Source organism: Helianthus annuus, chromosome 16, assembly GCF_002127325.2.
Source record: "Helianthus annuus cultivar XRQ/B chromosome 16, HanXRQr2.0-SUNRISE, whole genome shotgun sequence".
NCBI lineage: Eukaryota > Viridiplantae > Streptophyta > Magnoliopsida > Asterales > Asteraceae > Helianthus > Helianthus annuus.
Window position 1 is genome coordinate 190,842,251 of NC_035448.2, and position 16,290 is coordinate 190,858,540.

At 37.3% G+C, this 16,290-nt stretch overlaps 1 protein-coding gene across 4 annotated transcripts; it reads right to left on the reverse strand.

The window, feature by feature from the left end:
• Positions 1-141: 141 nt before the first annotated feature.
• Positions 142-4,975, reverse strand: LOC118488018 (WPP domain-interacting tail-anchored protein 2-like). 4 transcript variants are annotated; one of them, XM_035985013.1, is made up of 6 exons: positions 4,759-4,919; positions 4,171-4,263; positions 3,539-4,087; positions 1,856-2,967; positions 636-803; positions 142-564 (listed from the first exon to the last, which is right to left on the reverse strand). In XM_035985013.1, exons 3-6 carry the CDS (start codon positions 4,059-4,061, stop codon positions 340-342), a joined length of 2,028 nt encoding a protein of 675 aa, XP_035840906.1. In that variant the 5' UTR covers positions 4,062-4,087; positions 4,171-4,263; positions 4,759-4,919; the 3' UTR covers positions 142-339. The 4 variants fall into 4 exon arrangements, with proteins under 4 accessions (XP_035840906.1, XP_035840905.1, XP_035840903.1 ...); XM_035985011.1 differs by having other exon boundaries at positions 164-567; positions 4,759-4,974; XM_035985012.1 differs by lacking the exon at positions 4,171-4,263 and having other exon boundaries at positions 4,759-4,975.
• Positions 4,976-16,290: the final 11,315 nt, after the last annotated feature.

Sequence of the window (16,290 nt, forward strand, 5' to 3'; positions counted from 1 at the left end):
TGTAACGAATATTTAGGATTATTGGCGTAACATTTGCCATTTGAAAACAACTAATTATGAATTGAAGTGGTGTAAATAATAATATTTTATCATAATTTTACATTAGAAAACGGTTGAATATAATAAACTGTTTACATCATCTAACAAAGCAAACCTAATTATGTCATTTCACAAAAACCTTTTACATCATTATAAATAAACTGGTTACATCATCTAACAAAGCAAACCTCATGTACAAAATGTTCAGTCAACTACACAGTCAAAAAACCAATGATCAACTTATACACAAATAAAAAACATGCAAAATCAAATGTTTCTTGTGGTAAAAGAACCTCAATCTCAACCTACATTAGCATCAAAACTGTCTGGTTTGCAGTTGATAAAGAATGCTGCCAACACCGAGATCGTTAACACGAAGATAGCTCTAAACACAAGCATTCTTTTACTTCTAGATTGCGGTTCTTCCAGTTCTGCATCATCCATATTCGGGTCCGAATCAGTTATGGATGACTCTGGTTCAGGGTCGTGTATAGAAGCATCATTCAAAGCTTGTATTTCTTCATCCTGCTTTATATAATAATCAGATATAAAACATATTATATATCATAATCACCAAATTTTTAACGAGTACTTACCTTTGAGAATTCTGCTGCTGACTTCTCGTTTAATGTTGCGTCTTGACCGGAAAATGTGGTGTTTTTCTCTTGAATACCGCCTTTCGGATGCGTATTTGTGTATACGTCCATGTTGAACTTTTTTAGTGTTTCCATCAATATCCGTTTCTCCTCACTTTGAGTATGCAACTGTATGTCATTTACTGTTTATATTAGAGGCGATAAACAGATTTGGATAATCGCAGTTATGGATAATTGGATAAAACATTATTTTCTTCTACAAAACTACAAAACATTAGGTTTTTAGGGTGTTTTTTTTCGAGATTAGATTATATTTCTTTTGTAATTTAGTTATTGTATACCTATTAATAGTAATACACAATAGTTCAATACCTTATAGCGAATAGCGGATGATAAAATGTATTATGAAATTAAGGATAAATAAAGTAGATACTTGTTAATAGCGAATAGCGGACGATAGCGACAAGCTACCTATACGCTACGTAACGATAGCAATGAAATAGCGCGCGCTGTTTTATGTTTAGCGACGCATTAGAAAAAAAATTTAGAAAAAAATTATATGTATATTATATCCGGGTAAGGATAGTGTAAGAAGGGCCTAAAGTGTGAGAAGTGTATTATAACACTATATATAATACTATATAACACCATATAAACACCGTATAAATATGTAACACCATATAATACCATATAACACTATGTAATACTATATATCATTATATAACAAATATAACACTATACATCTATCATAGACATGCTATCAGACAACCTATAGTGTTATATTTGTTATATAATGATATATAGTGTTACATAGTGTTATATGGTATTATATGGTGTTACATATTGTTATACGGTGTTTATATGGTGTTATATAGTATTATATATAGTGTTATAATACACTTCTCACACTTTGAGCACTTTTTACAGGATCCTCTACCTATTATATCCAAATACGCTGTTTTATATGTATATTTAACAAAAAACCTAATATCCCACTAATTATATTAAAACAGAACAAAAAAACCCCTAAAATCCTGCTATTTTATACCTGTATAATCCCGTTAATTATATAAAACAGAACAGAAAAACCTAAAATCCCGCTAGTTACCCGCTACGGAGGCACCAAATCAGATAGCGACACACGAGCGGTCGAGCGCTTCACTACGCTATTCGCTATAGCGCCCGCTATGAACACTATTAACAACTATGGTAAAGTGTACCTGTTTTGTTATGCGTTCGCGTTCTTTGGCAAGTTGCAAGACGGTATCCATAATAAGCTTAGTCTTAGCACTAATATCTTTCGTACTAGCCATTTTTTCACGGTTAGCATTACTCAAAGAGGTTTCAAGGGATTCAACTTCAGCTCTCAGAAACTCAACCTCTTTGGTCAACTCCGAGTTATTATCAGTCAACGACAAACACTGTTCTTCAGCGTTTTTAGCCTTCATTTCCGCTGTCGAAACCTTTTGCTTCAATTCATCTATTAACGTCTCCATATCCCATATCGCAGTGTACAACATGTTCTGTTGTTCTTGACCCGCTTCCGACGATGCCTTTGCATTCCGAGCTTGAATCTCTAATTCTCTTGATTGTTTCTCAAGTAATGTCATCTTCTTCGAACTGCTTTCATGGCTACTTTTAAGAAACATTAATTCTTCGCTTAACTCGTTGTTCGAGTCCGTTAATTCCGCTACCTTCAACTCGGCTGTTTCCGCTCTGTCTTCCGCTGTGTAAACATCGTCTTTTAACGATTCGATTACGTTTTCCATTTCTCTAAGGCGATCTTGAAACAATTCGTTTGATTCGTTAGCCTTCTTTAAGTTAGATTCCGATTCGTTGACTTTTTCTTCCAGTGATTTGACCTTTTCCCGCAAAACCGACACTTCGAGATTATCTGCAACAAGCTGTGTGATTCGGCTATTGAGTTTTTCGATAGAAGCGTCTTTCGAATTCAACAACTTGATGCAGTTTTCGAGTTTTGATCTAAACTCGTTTTCTCTTTGGTTAAAACCGTTGAGATTGAACTGAACGAGTTTATGTTGAGCTATGAGGTCTCTTGAAACACCCATTAGAACAACGGAAGTGTTTTCCGCTTCTAAAAACCGACCCCAAACAACCTCTGCTGCTTCTTCCATGATGAATGCTACTTGTTCGGTTAACCTTAATTTTAGTCGTAAATCTTCTTCATCTTGTTTCGATTCTGTCAGTTTCTTCTCGAGATCAAGCTCTCTCGATAAAGATTTCTCCAGCATTCTAAGAACGTGTACTTTATTGACCGTTTGTAGCCTCGGCTTTACTTCCATGTTTGAAACTTGAAAATCTTCTGTTAAAACTTCATATTTCCACGTAAACGGTTAAATCAAAGTTGTTTTCACTCACAAAAGTCTCAAACTATCATAAATGATTAAATAGAGTAAAATGCCGTTTTTGTCCCTGATTTGGCCAGTTTTGCGACTTTCATCCAAAGGTTTGTTTTTCCACATTTGGATCCAAAAGGTTTGAATCTTGCCATTTTCATCCGGCTCGCTAACTCCATCCATTTTCTCGTTAAGTCAGGGGTATTTATGTCTTTTTGTTAACTTAAAGACCAATTCGGTCTTTTTCACTTTATGTACAAGTATTCAAAACACCGAATTGCCCTTTAAGTTAACAAAAAGACGTAAATACCCCTGACTTAACGGAGAAAATTGGATGGAGTTATCGAGCCGGATTTCAAACCTTTTGGATCCAGGTGCGGAAAAGTCAACAGCCACAACCTCATCGTTTTGACCGGTTCCTTGATCAATTTAAATTAAAACAACATTCTTGAAAGCTTGAAGTTTATCAAAATTTTAAAAGCTGAGACTTGCAATTTGACTGCAAAAGTCAAACATGGATTAAAAAGATAATTGACATTGACTTACATTCATTGTGGTTAAAAGCTAATGATGTCATTCGAAGTTTAGCCAACTTTATTTTCATCTCGAGAACATGTTCTTGCGATTTCTTCAACGAATCTTCAGAGTCATGCAACTTCCCTTCAACAACCGAACACAATTCTCCGAGATGTCTACATGAAGACAATCTTTGATGGGCATCAACGAGGTCAACCCGAATGGAATCCATTGACCCGTCGAGTTCTTTGACCTCAGAGTCCAAGAAACTAAATAAGAGATCGATTTGCAACGACTTTGCAACGAACTCTTCTGACACGTCATCAGCAGACATTGCTTCAAAGTCATTTTCCCATGACAAAACATACAATAACAGATTTTCTAAATTTAGTAACTTCTCTGATGCGTATGCTAACTCGAGGTCAACTTTGGTCAATATCTCCATGGAGACTCCTATTTCTCCTATGTCCTTGGAATCAGAAGTTATACCCTCGTGAAACCGTACTAGCTCCGGATTTATCACATTATTGTTACATGTTGAAACAGACTCCATTTTGTATATAGTTTTCACTAGTAACCCTGTAGAACAATTAAAAAAACTAAACAAAAAATTTACCATACAACATAACATGAAAGAGATATGCGATTGATCGGTTAGGTACCATTTATCGATTATGAATGAAGTTAGAGCAATATAAACTACACTTTGACCTTTGAAGTCAAATCAGTATATCTAAGATCAAGCATCCTTTCAGCTGTAAAGTGTATATAAATCCATGATAAATTCAAGATTATCAGATTAAAAAAAATATAAATTGCTATTAGACATCATAAATTGATAAACATACTTCAAACTATCATATAATCTCTAAAATTTAAGAATATTATATGGTTAACCACAATATTAAAACTTAAATTCACTTATTGGAGTAGCAAATTAAAAAAAAAAAAAAAAACTGCAGATTAAATTTTAAAAAATGGGCATAATTAAGAGCAGCTGGAATAACATCTAAAGAACAAATTTCCTAATTTTGCCAACAATAGAAAAATCAAACAAAGAAGTTAACAATTCCCCCAAAGTTTTAATTTTTCCACATGAAATCAGTAAATTAACTCAAGAATTTCAACTAAACCAAACACCCAAGTCAAATCAAGTATAAAATCATCATCTTTATACACAATTGAGCAAAAATCAACAAAAATAGATCAAACAGAGTGATGAGTAATTGAACATATGAACAGAAACCCACCTGCGGAATTCAGAAATTGCAGTCGGGTCGGGTCGAATTCCGAAAAAAAGATTGTGAAATCACGAGTCCCAATCAAATCAACATGGTTGTTGCTGTGTACCTTTAATTCTGCAAAAGGGATCTGCGGCGTATAATTAGGAAATTTTGCTAACGTGCGCTATAAGAATTCGTGAATGGTTTGAAGACTAAAAATAAAAATTGGTCAACTTGTTAGATTGGAGGAGCGTGGTTGGTATGTAGTATGTACTAGGGTTGAACTAACATGGGCCCCACTTCGATTTCTAGCGAATCATATTTTGCCACGTCATGGATGTATATCTTTAGCAAAGTGTATTGCCCCTACTTGACCATTTTGCACTCAACCTACATCATCAAAATTTCGAGACCGTAGTGGGCGTTAAACTCCCTTCCACATCAACAACCTCCGGACGCTAAACACCAGAAGATGAGTGTTAAGGACGGAGCGTGAGTGGCTTAACGGTCGTGAAAGGGAGAAAGTTGATGACAGTGTTAAAAAATAATGAAAACCCTGCCGTGAAAGAGAGAAAGTTGATGACGTTGTTAAAAGTTAATGAAAACCCTCCATTTGTAAAGGTAGCCCACAATGTTTAGTTTTAAACATTTTTTTGTTTATTTTTAAAAATTATATACAATTTAAATGTTAAACATGACTAATATTTATCTAAAGATTATAAATGGTTAAGAAAAAGTTTAGTTTATAAGTAAAACTAGAACATAGGAAATTGGCATCTATGATCCACCTAATTTATACTTTAAAGTTTAAAGTGATCTATATGTTTCATGATACATGATGGGGGGTTTACACTTTACACTTTGCCACTTTGGCCCTACTACAGACAAACTTTAGTGCAAAGTGCAATTATATTCGAGAAACCGCCTTTTTGGTTTTTATAGTTTTTTATTATTATTATAAGCTTTCGGTACTATTCAATATTTTTTTAATTTCCCAAAAGTGAAGTTATTAAAAAAATGATTTTCTTTGGGGTTTCTATTAATAGTTTCAAAAGGATGTTGTGTTGATTATTTTTCCAAAAATATTTTATGGAAACGGGTGGTTAGGATTTATAGAATTGGTTTTTCTGTTATTCTACTTAGGATTCGGATTTGAATGGGTCTCTAATCCTAATCAAAACCAAAAATAACCATCACTAGTGCTCTGGTGGTGGCCATGGGTATTTAAGTTCCACCTATGGTGGGTCCGGGTGAGTTTTCCCCTCCAGGTCTCAAGTTCGAGTCTGGATGATAGGGGTTTCTCATTGAGTGGTTTAAATTGGGGATCTATTGTACGAGGAGGCTCTCTAGCGCGGACCCTGTTAAGACAACGTATACTAGACCTCCCGACATTCGCAAATAATTCACAACTTTAAAAAAAATGCCGAATTCGGTTCTATTGAAATTTGTGTTCGTTAGGGAAAACAATTGATCATACAAACGGGATAAACACAAATAAAATAATGTTAAAGTTGATCAGTTAGTTTTTTTTAATTCTGTAGAACTTGATATATTAACCATGATTATTGAAAAGTATATGTTAAAATATGATTTACTGATTTTTATCATAATGATTTTGGATGTCTAACTTAGGGTGTAAGGCCCTCGAGAGTGGGGGCGGTAAACTTGTGTTCACCGATTTGGTGACCACAGCTACCCTTTTACCGCTCAAGTGTTTACCGAAATTGGAGGGAATTTCGGTGAAGGTTCACCGACTCGGTGAAGATAGGGAAAGGGGGAGAGAGAGGGTGTGTGGTGGGGTTCATTACTTCTCAACCAATCACACATTTTTCCTTTTTTAAAATAGTTTACCTGTCACACCCCGATTTCCACGTGTCTCACCGGTGGGCCCGGTGGGGGATTACCGTGACGATGTTGGCAACAATATAGTCAAACCACACAATTATATAATGCACAGCGGAAGCATAAGATAAATATATATATTTCAACCTCTGATGATAATATCAATGTATTACAGAAGTTGAATATCCACAGTAGATCGTAAATAAAGGTAAAGTATTGTTCCATTAGATACTGCAATCAAGCTTGCGAGGCTTATCCCGACGCTAGGGAGCTAATACCAGCCAATTACGTTTAGGTACCTGCACTTAATCTTTTTGGGGAAAATACGTCAGTTTACACTGGTAAATACATTCAACTGACACATTTGAAAATGCTTATTAAAATTAATTTGAATGCACAAGGCACAAACTCTTTTATAACTTGGGAAAATTCATAATGATCTTGAGAACGTTTTACATGTTCTTTTATGCGTTCAGTAGCCCGGGTCGTGCCGGGTTAAAGATTTATAGACACACCACGTTTGCGTAAAACCGTAGTATGAAAACCAACGGCTACGTCTTTTAATTTTAATGTCGACACTTTATACCGGGTGTACGCCTACACCGGGATGTCGATGGTCGTGGCCATTTCGTAAAATGATGCCAAGGATATCCGGGACAACGGTCATTAAACCCCCCAAAGGCTTATAAGCAACAAAACTGTTTAAATGAGCCAATCATATTTAATCAATTAACCACCTAAGCGATGGAATTATATAATGCTCAATCAAGCGGTATTAATATACCGTAACCCAAGCCCATATAGGGGAAATAAGTTAAAGTATTTACCTTTGCAAGTATAAATCCTTATTTTAGATCAAGTCACCGATAGCTTTTACTGGGGCTCCTAATCTGGAACGAAGGTTTTAATTAACCTCTTAGAATCCTAACGGTCCTTATATTAGCCGTAGCTTAAACCGGTTGATTCCGATATATGGATATGGTTAATTCGCACGAAAGGCGAAAACCGAGAATGGAGTATGATTTGGACCCAACAAGTTCAGAGACTTGTTTTATATGGGTTTATAGTTCATACTCTGGATTTTGGGGTTCAAATAATATAATTTGACCCATATCGGCTATTGCACGAAAACTAGTTCAATGAGCCGTACCGTGTGCGCAAATAGGCGAAACGGTTAACTATGAGAGTCGTACGCTTATTTCCTAAGTCAATATGCCTTAAAAGTATTTTGGTATCAGTAGGATACCTTCCGTAATGCCCGTAACGAGTTTAGGTTTATATTATGCCCCGTAGGGGCTTTTCGGTCATTTTAAAGACTTTAAAAAGAGCTTTTCGGGTTCTACAGGAAATCTGAGTTTCCCGAACAGTTTATAAAGTTTAAAATACTTTATTTATTATTTAAAATTAGTAGCAACTGGAATCGGGTCCAAAGACCTTGTAGAACTCCCGTTTTGGCCAAAAAGGGCATATTCGGTATTAACCGAACCGTAGCCATAACCGCAGGTTATGAGCAAGGTAAAAATTATTAAAAATCTTTAAAATTCCCAAAATATTATTTTACCACAGTGGGTAAGAGTTTTGGTGACAAAAACTTGGGTTAGATGGGCGTTATGCTAATTGCGCCGTTAATTACAAAACTTTCTTAAAAGTGCGCCTTTTAGCATAACTCTCATTCTAGGCCTCGGATTGACGTGAAACTTTAAGGACATGCTTATAATTTAACAAGCAAGATTTTGGTCCGTTCACGTGTCCGAAATACTCGTTTTAATTTTAAAAGGCCGTTACGGTCAACTTTTAGGCGAATGACGGAAATACGTAAAAGACTCGGATAACTCATGAACCGACCACAGAGGCTTACACCAACATGTGACCTGGTCCTAAGAGAGTCCTAAGGTATATTTATACCTCACTAAAACGGGTCAGAACTGAAGTCAAAGCAAAAGTCAAACTTTTGCGACTTTCGGCTCCGAACCGGTTCAACATAGTAAATGATCGATTCAAACGAGCGCAAACAAGTTTATATACTTAATATCATGTTTTATGATTGTCAAAACAGGTTCCATAACATATACATTACAGATTATGCATAAATCGTTAAAATAGCTTTCTGTTGACTTTTTAACCGCACGTTTGACTCGATAATTGACATAGTTAGAGTGGTGATCAGGGGGAACCATTTTAGAGGTTTAATACCCACATAAATACCAACTCATAACCATTTTTGATTCGTCATAAGACTGAATCATTTGCGAGTTATTGTAATGACAACCGTTAGTTACGACGGTTGCGTTTATGAGCTATAACTATGGAAATGTGAAACCAAAATGGTTATGAACGACTTACAGAAGTTGCTTCTTGATTACAGAGCAGAAGAGAATGCTTGGGAGCTCCTTAGAATGATCAGAGGTGTATGTTTGAGTTGTGTGAATGTTATGTGCCAAACTTGGCTATTTATAGCCAATGTCAAGCAAGCATGATCATTACAAGCACTACAACAGGTCAAGGGTGATGGGTAGGTGTCCCCTGAAGTTATGGGTCAAGTGTAGGGTGCCCATGCCTCATACATTGGTGTTTGATCATTCAAAGGCTCCAAAAGTCAAGAAAACTACAACTTTCTGCATCTGGGCACTTTACGCGGCCCGCATGGGAGTTCCCATGCATTTTAATGCGGGTCGCCTAAAGTTCATATAACAGACGTGTTATTTAAGAGGCTCGCGGCCCGCCTCAACTAATCCTTAACCTTCACGCGGGTCGCCTAAGGTTAAGATTTCAGGATTTTTAAATCTTTTTGTAATGATTACAGAATCTGGCCATTAATAACGAAATCTTTCGTAATGATTCACCTGACCTTTCGGTTTTGAAGGGGTAACTTTGCGGTTTGGCCCTTGGTTATTTACCGATAGGGGCCTCGTGTTAATTACCCGCATTATTAAGTCCCCGGTTTATTTATTAATTATATTGGAAAGCCTTAACTTTCACTGTTGATGCTTTTAACCCTTCTTCTACGAATTCGATCGTAACTTTCTCGTTTCATATCGAAACTTCGCGAAATTCATATATATTATTTTAGTGAGGGTATAATACCGTTACAAAGTCTTGGGAACGTTAAAGGGTCACTCAGAGGTATTATTAAACATGTTGACACAGTTAACCCCTGTAGTTTGTAATCTCTCACTTTCTTCCGCGTTTTGTTTTTGTACGATCTATAATTTATTCGTTTGAAGGTTTAAGCATTATTTAGGGATACTATACAGTATATTTATCCTTGTTGACATTTATAACCCTCGAATTTATATATACTTTCAAGGTTTGTCAAAACTAGTCCTTTATTTATTATAGATGCCACGTGTAAACAAATGACACGTGTTAACATATCATTGGACACAAAAATTCGAGGTGTTACATCCTCACCCCCTTAAAATAAATCTCGACCCGAGATTTACTCAAATAAATAGGGGTATTTTTCTTTCATTGTAGCTTCGACTTCCCACGTATATTCAGGACCTCTACGAGCATCCCATTTGACTTTTACAATCGGTACGTGCTTTCTGCGAAGCTTCTTCACCTGTCGATCCTCAATCGACAAGGGTTTTTCTATAAACTTTAAGCTCTCATCTATATGCACATCTGTGTGAGGAATCACCAACGACTCGTCGGCGAAGCACTTTTTGAGATTGCAGATGTGGAACACATTGTGAATTCCATTGAGCTCTTCAGGCAAGTTTAGTTTATAGGCAACTGATCCGACTCGTTCAATGACCTCAAAAGGCCCTATGTATCTCGGACTCAGCTTGCCCTTCTTGCCGAAACGCATCACCCCCTTCCAGGGTGACACCTTAAGTAATACCTTTTCACCCACTTCGAAGTGAAAATCCTTACGCTTTGGATCAGCGTAGCTCTTCTGCCTATCGCGGGCAGCCTTGAGACGTTCCCGGATCTGGACAATCTTGTCCGTCGTCTGGAAAACAATCTCTGGTCCCGATAATTGGACCTCTCCTACTTCCGCCCAACAAACAGGCGATCTGCATTTCCTACCATATAATGCCTCGAAAGGCGCAGCCTTTATGCTGGTGTGGTAGCTATTATTGTAGGAGAATTCGATCAGGGGTAGGTTTTTATCCCAATTACCACCTAGATCGATCGCACATGCACGAAGCATGTCTTCTAGCGTTTGGATAGTACGCTCACTTTGGCCGTCCGTCTGGGGATGGTAAGCCGTACTAAAGTTTAAACGCGTGCCCAAAGATTGCTGGAAACTTTTCCAGAAGTGAGATGTGTATCTAGTATCCCTGTCGGAGATAATAGACACAGGTATGCCGTGTAAGGCTACAATCTTATCAACATAAAGTTGGGCTAACATATCGGAGCTATACGTCTCCTTGATGGGTAGAAAATGAGCTGATTTAGTCAGCCTATCAACTATGACCCATATCGTATCATTTCCTTTCCTGGTTTTGGGTAACTTGGTTATGAAGTCCATAGTTACGCATTCCCACTTCCACTCGGGAAGTTCAGGCTGTTGTAGTAAGCCAGACGGCTTTTGGTGCTCGGCTTTGACTTGAGCACAAGTCAAGCACTTTGCTACATGGGCGGCTACAGACTTTTTCAAGCCTATCCACCAATAATTTGCCTTTAAGTCTTGGTACATCTTATCAGCACCAGGATGGACTGAGTATTTGGAACTATGGGCTTCCTGGAGAACAACATCTCGTAGTCCCCCATAAATCGGAACCCATATACGTCCATTCAGCCTAAGAATTCCATCCTTGCTAAGAGTCAACTGCTCCTCAGTTACTCCCAGCTTTTCATTAGGATAATTAGCTTCCAACACAGCCTCTCGCTGTGCAGCCAAAATCCTTTCAATCAAATTATTTTTAACTTCAATGCTCTTGGCATTGATTCGAATGGGTTTTACCCTTTCTTTCCTGCTCAATGCATCGGCGACCACATTCGCCTTGCCAGGATGGTACCTGATTTCACAGTCATAATCATTCAGGGTTTCCATCCAACGGCGCTGTCTCATGTTCAACTCCTTCTGGTTGAACAGGTGCTGGAGGCTTTTGTGATCAGAATAAATCACAAATTTAATACCATAAAGGTAATGTCTCCACAACTTTAGTGCAAATACAACGGCACCCAACTCCAAATCATGGGTGGTGTAATTCTTTTCATGCACCTTTAATTGCCTTGAAGCATAGGCAATCACCTTGCCCTTTTGCATAAGCACACACCCCATGCCCGTGTGTGATGCATCGCAGTAAACTACGAATTCATCTGTACCCTCAGGTAAGGTCAACACAGGTGCGTTGCTTAGCTTCTGCTTCAGTATTTCAAAGGACTCTTGCTGCTTCGGGCCCCAAATGTACTTTTCTTTCTTCTTGGTCAAGGACGTCAAAGGTGCAGCAATCCTTGAAAAATTTTTAATAAATCTTCGGTAGTATCCTGCTAAACCCAGGAAGCTACGAATCTCGGTAGGCGTCTTTGGCTCTTGCCAGTTCATGACTGCCTCTACCTTAGCGGGATCCACTTGGATACCACGCTCACTCACAACGTGTCCTAAAAACTGAACTTCTCGTAGCCAGAATTCACATTTCGAGAATTTGGCGTAGAGTTTCTCACGTTGTAGTAATTCGAGAATGCAACGGAGGTGCTTCTCGTGGTCAGCTTGATTCTTGGAATATATAAGGATATCGTCAATGAAGACTATTACGAATTTGTCCAAGTATGGCTTGCAAACGCGATTCATGAGATCCATGAACGCGGCCGGTGCATTTGTGAGCCCAAAAGGCATCACTAGGAACTCGTAATGACCATAGCGAGTCCTAAATGCAGTCTTGTGTACATCTTCATCTGTCACACCCCAACCAATGGCGGAAACATCGGGATGAGACGAAGTATGAAGATTGCTCGAGACATCATAACGCTATTTGTGACAATGATTTAATAATCCAAATTTCATTTCCAAAATAAATGTCAAAACATTACAAGAAAAGCAAATAACAACATTGTTCAACATAACATAAACAAAATTGATACAACACTTTAAACCTAAACGTCTAAGTGAGTATTTAGGCATCTTTGCTATCCGTTTTCATTTCATCATCATCAACCTGTAACATGTTTATAAATACAATTCAATGCAAAAGCAAAGGCGAGTATACAAGTTTGGTACGTACATAGCATAAGTTAAAAAGTGTGATCAATTCCTCATGGCAAGCATATGATTCAAGATAAACCTTAAATATGGCATGTGTCTAACATATCAAACCAAGAAAACGCAATATGCTCAAGACATAACCTCAAGTTTACGGGCGGGTCGTTAATCCTATAGCGCTACATATGTCAAGGTTTGGCTCGTACGAAGTTAATGATAAGTTCAACACATAAGAATAACCCAAGTTTAAAGTATCAAGTCATCACGTATACAAGCATGTTATAGGAACGTTCATGTGTTTAACAAAGTGTTCATGTGTAAGTTAATAGGTAAACATGTTACACCCCAAAAGTGGTAAAAGTAAAAAGGGGGAAATACGAGTATACTCACAGTGGTTGCGTTGCGATTCCTTGTAAGGAAACTAAACGCACGAATGAGATTAGGAACTTGAAACGGTGGGAGGTATCCTATAAGACGAGACACCATAAACGATCTAGTTATTATTTATAATTTAAAAATTTTAACATTATATATATTTTTTTATCTAAATGTTACCTGTTAGTATACATATATATTTGTAAGGGAATTGATGAATTGAAGTAGAATAAAAGTGTGGTTTGTAAAAGAAGTAATACTCATAAAGCTATTACTATTTCACTTTATATCGGTTTATTAAAAAAAAATAATAATAAAATAAAATAAGACTAAAGGAATTAGCCATTTGTGTTTTACTACTGTATATATATAAAAAAAAGAAAAGAACAGAAAATAAAATACACTCTTTTGATGGTTGTGGATACCACTCAGTACATTTCTTTTCCTGTTTCCCAATTTCCACAAATGCATTACTAATATGTTTAAAAACTCTACTTAAACCCATTGGTATATTTTCCCTCGTAATATAACATTTTTTTTTGCCGGAGTCAATAACTCCGACGAATTCCCCGATCACTCTTTGCCGACATTTATGTTTAAAGGCTTTGTTGAAACTGTTTTTTTTTATAGTTATATTTTGTGTTATTTAAGACGTCATATATATATAAAAAAAACGAGATCCATAGAGTGGCCGAACTCGGTTTCGACATCTTGTTCATTTTATAGAAAAAAAACTACTCACAGAAACCGTGAGTACCAGCCACACACTTGGTTGGGAATGTTTTCTTTATTGAAATAGTAGTTCATAATATTACATGCACAAGCAGTTCTTCTTAAAAAAAAAAAAAAATCCATCATTCCATTTTAATGCAGTTTAGTTTTTATGCTACATGTGTAAGACCCAACGAAAAGGTTTGAACACGGAATAAGTTGTGAAGGGTATACCGAACAAGACGATTTGAAGGCGAATCTGAACCGCGACTGAGACGAGGTAGGGCTCGAAACCCATGTTGACTGTTTGACTTAAGTTGACCAGATTTGACCGAGCTTTGACTGATCCAAAACTGAACCAAAACTGAACCATCCCTCAAACCGCTGACCCGTGGTTGACCGCGGCTGACCCGAACATGCCGCACCAACCCGACAACTGAACCAAAACGTAATGGAACAACAACCTGAGCCGAGCATGTTGTGAACTCGAACTGTAACGGAACATGACCTGAGCCGAACCTGAAACGAGTTAACTTGCTGACTCGAGCTTCAACTTGACCCGAGCCGAATCTCGTGCTGACAACGGTTGGCCGGACCTGAATTGTGTGAACTGAAACTGATGTTGACCGGGGTTTGTACGACCCGAAACTGAACAGACCGTTCGTGAAACCCGACTCGTTGAACCACCGCCACTGCCACCATTGTCAGCTCCACCGAAACCAAAACCTGAATCGAAGCAATCCGAACAGAAGCTGAATCGGCTGACACAAGACCGAACCACCGAAGAAACATACTCGACCCGAACCGGGACTCGAAACAACCGACCGAGATCGAGTCGAATCGGGGCTGAGCGACGGTCGCCGCCGCTGGTTGTTGGAATCGGAGGTCGAGAGGAGCAGGTGTCTGATTGTTTGGGTTTGATTGAAGGAGACAAGAAGATGAACTCCTGTGTTTGTTTTATGAATCGCGAGAGAGAGAGAACAGGGATGGAGTGCGTGAAGATGATGATAGTATGTCTTGTGCATCAATGGCCTTGTGTGTGTGTGTTGTTTTTGGAGTTGCAGACACAAGAGAAACATAGAACATAATTGTGCGGCTGATCAAGAAGGTTTTAGGTATTCTATATATTCAAGTAATATACACGAATGGTCCTTAAACTTTAGATGTTTACTTATTTACAACTTAACATAGTTTCTTTTAATAAAACTAACTTTAAAACTTAACATAGTTAACTAAGTTAAAATAAAAATAAAATAAAATTTTAATTTGTAAAATTAGTTAAATTATTTAACTAAAAAAAATTTAAATAACCTAATTAATTAGATTAAAGAATAAATCCTTTAACGATTATTTATTTCGCGAAAAAGAAAAATAAAAACCGAGGTTTCAAACGTTATGATTCGGATCTTACAAAACGGATCGGATTCAGGGAATTCATTTTTGACGGATGTTACAGTCTCCCCTAGTTTAGAGGATTTCGTCCTCGAAATCTAAGAGGAAGGCTTTTGGAAGGATGACATTTAGAGATTCAAAAGAGAGAATAGATGAGACTTGATCGCGAATGGGGTTCGTATAAAGACATGGAATAAAAGTCATCGAATAATAGAGAATAGTGGGAGTATATAAAAGCGAACAATTGATTTTGATACACAAATATGAGTATGAGAATAGCATAAGTACAGAATGAACGAAGGTGATGTTAAGAATGAGGTCTCGTCGTGGATAATCGGATATAACGTGTTTGTGAGTTCTTTAAAGTTGTATTAGGTCCAAATAGGTCTACAAAACACTGAATTTCTCATGGCACGTGTTACGAAAGTTGGGTAACATGGTGAAAACACTTATATATAGGATGTACCAGCGGCGTATCCACCATGCCTTGACCATATTACGTCCGTCTCGTATTCGGTGTCATGTTACGTTCCGTGTCTTACCATACGCAGTAGTACACTCTATGATTCTCATACGCCCATTACTATAATCCCGTGTGCACCCGCGATTATACCAATCGTCGCATGATCCGTATAGCTTGTACTAGTTTGCGTATGAATCAGGGTATACATAAATTTTGAAAATAAGATTGTGTGCGTATAAAAATGTAACATGTAAGCATGTTCGCGTTCCAAATAGTATAAGACCAACGTAAACGAATCCCTCGGGTTTCGCTCGTGCATAGGTGCAAAAGTATAAATTATGAGTATGAATAAAGCATGAGCATAGTATAAGTTTAAATATAAACACGCACGTGAGCATAAACACAAAATGTATGTCAGGAGTATGAGCATAACGTGTATAAATGAGTATAAATGTGAGTACAAATTCGAGCAAAAACGAATGAACGTGAGCTTAACATAAATCGTATAAATGAGAGTATGAATACGGGTATAAGTATGAGTATGAACATAAGATGTATGAGTATGTAAATGTGAAAATTAAGGGTAAAGCATGAATGTTTTAAGTACGAATGGAATGTATAA

What these genes read in the sequence shown, in the direction of transcription:
- LOC118488018 (XM_035985010.1), bottom strand. Translation starts at nt 4,061, where the DNA reads ATGGAGTCTGTTTCAACATGTAACAATAATGTGATAAATCCGGAGCTA. An exon ending in GCGAACGCATAACAAAACAG is followed by an intron (nt 804 to 1,855) that starts GTACACTTTACC and finishes AATGACATACAG; the next exon opens with TTGCATACTCAAAGTGAGGA. An exon ending in CAGCAGCAGAATTCTCAAAG is followed by an intron (nt 568 to 635) that starts GTAAGTACTCGT and finishes TATTATATAAAG; the next exon opens with CAGGATGAAGAAATACAAGC.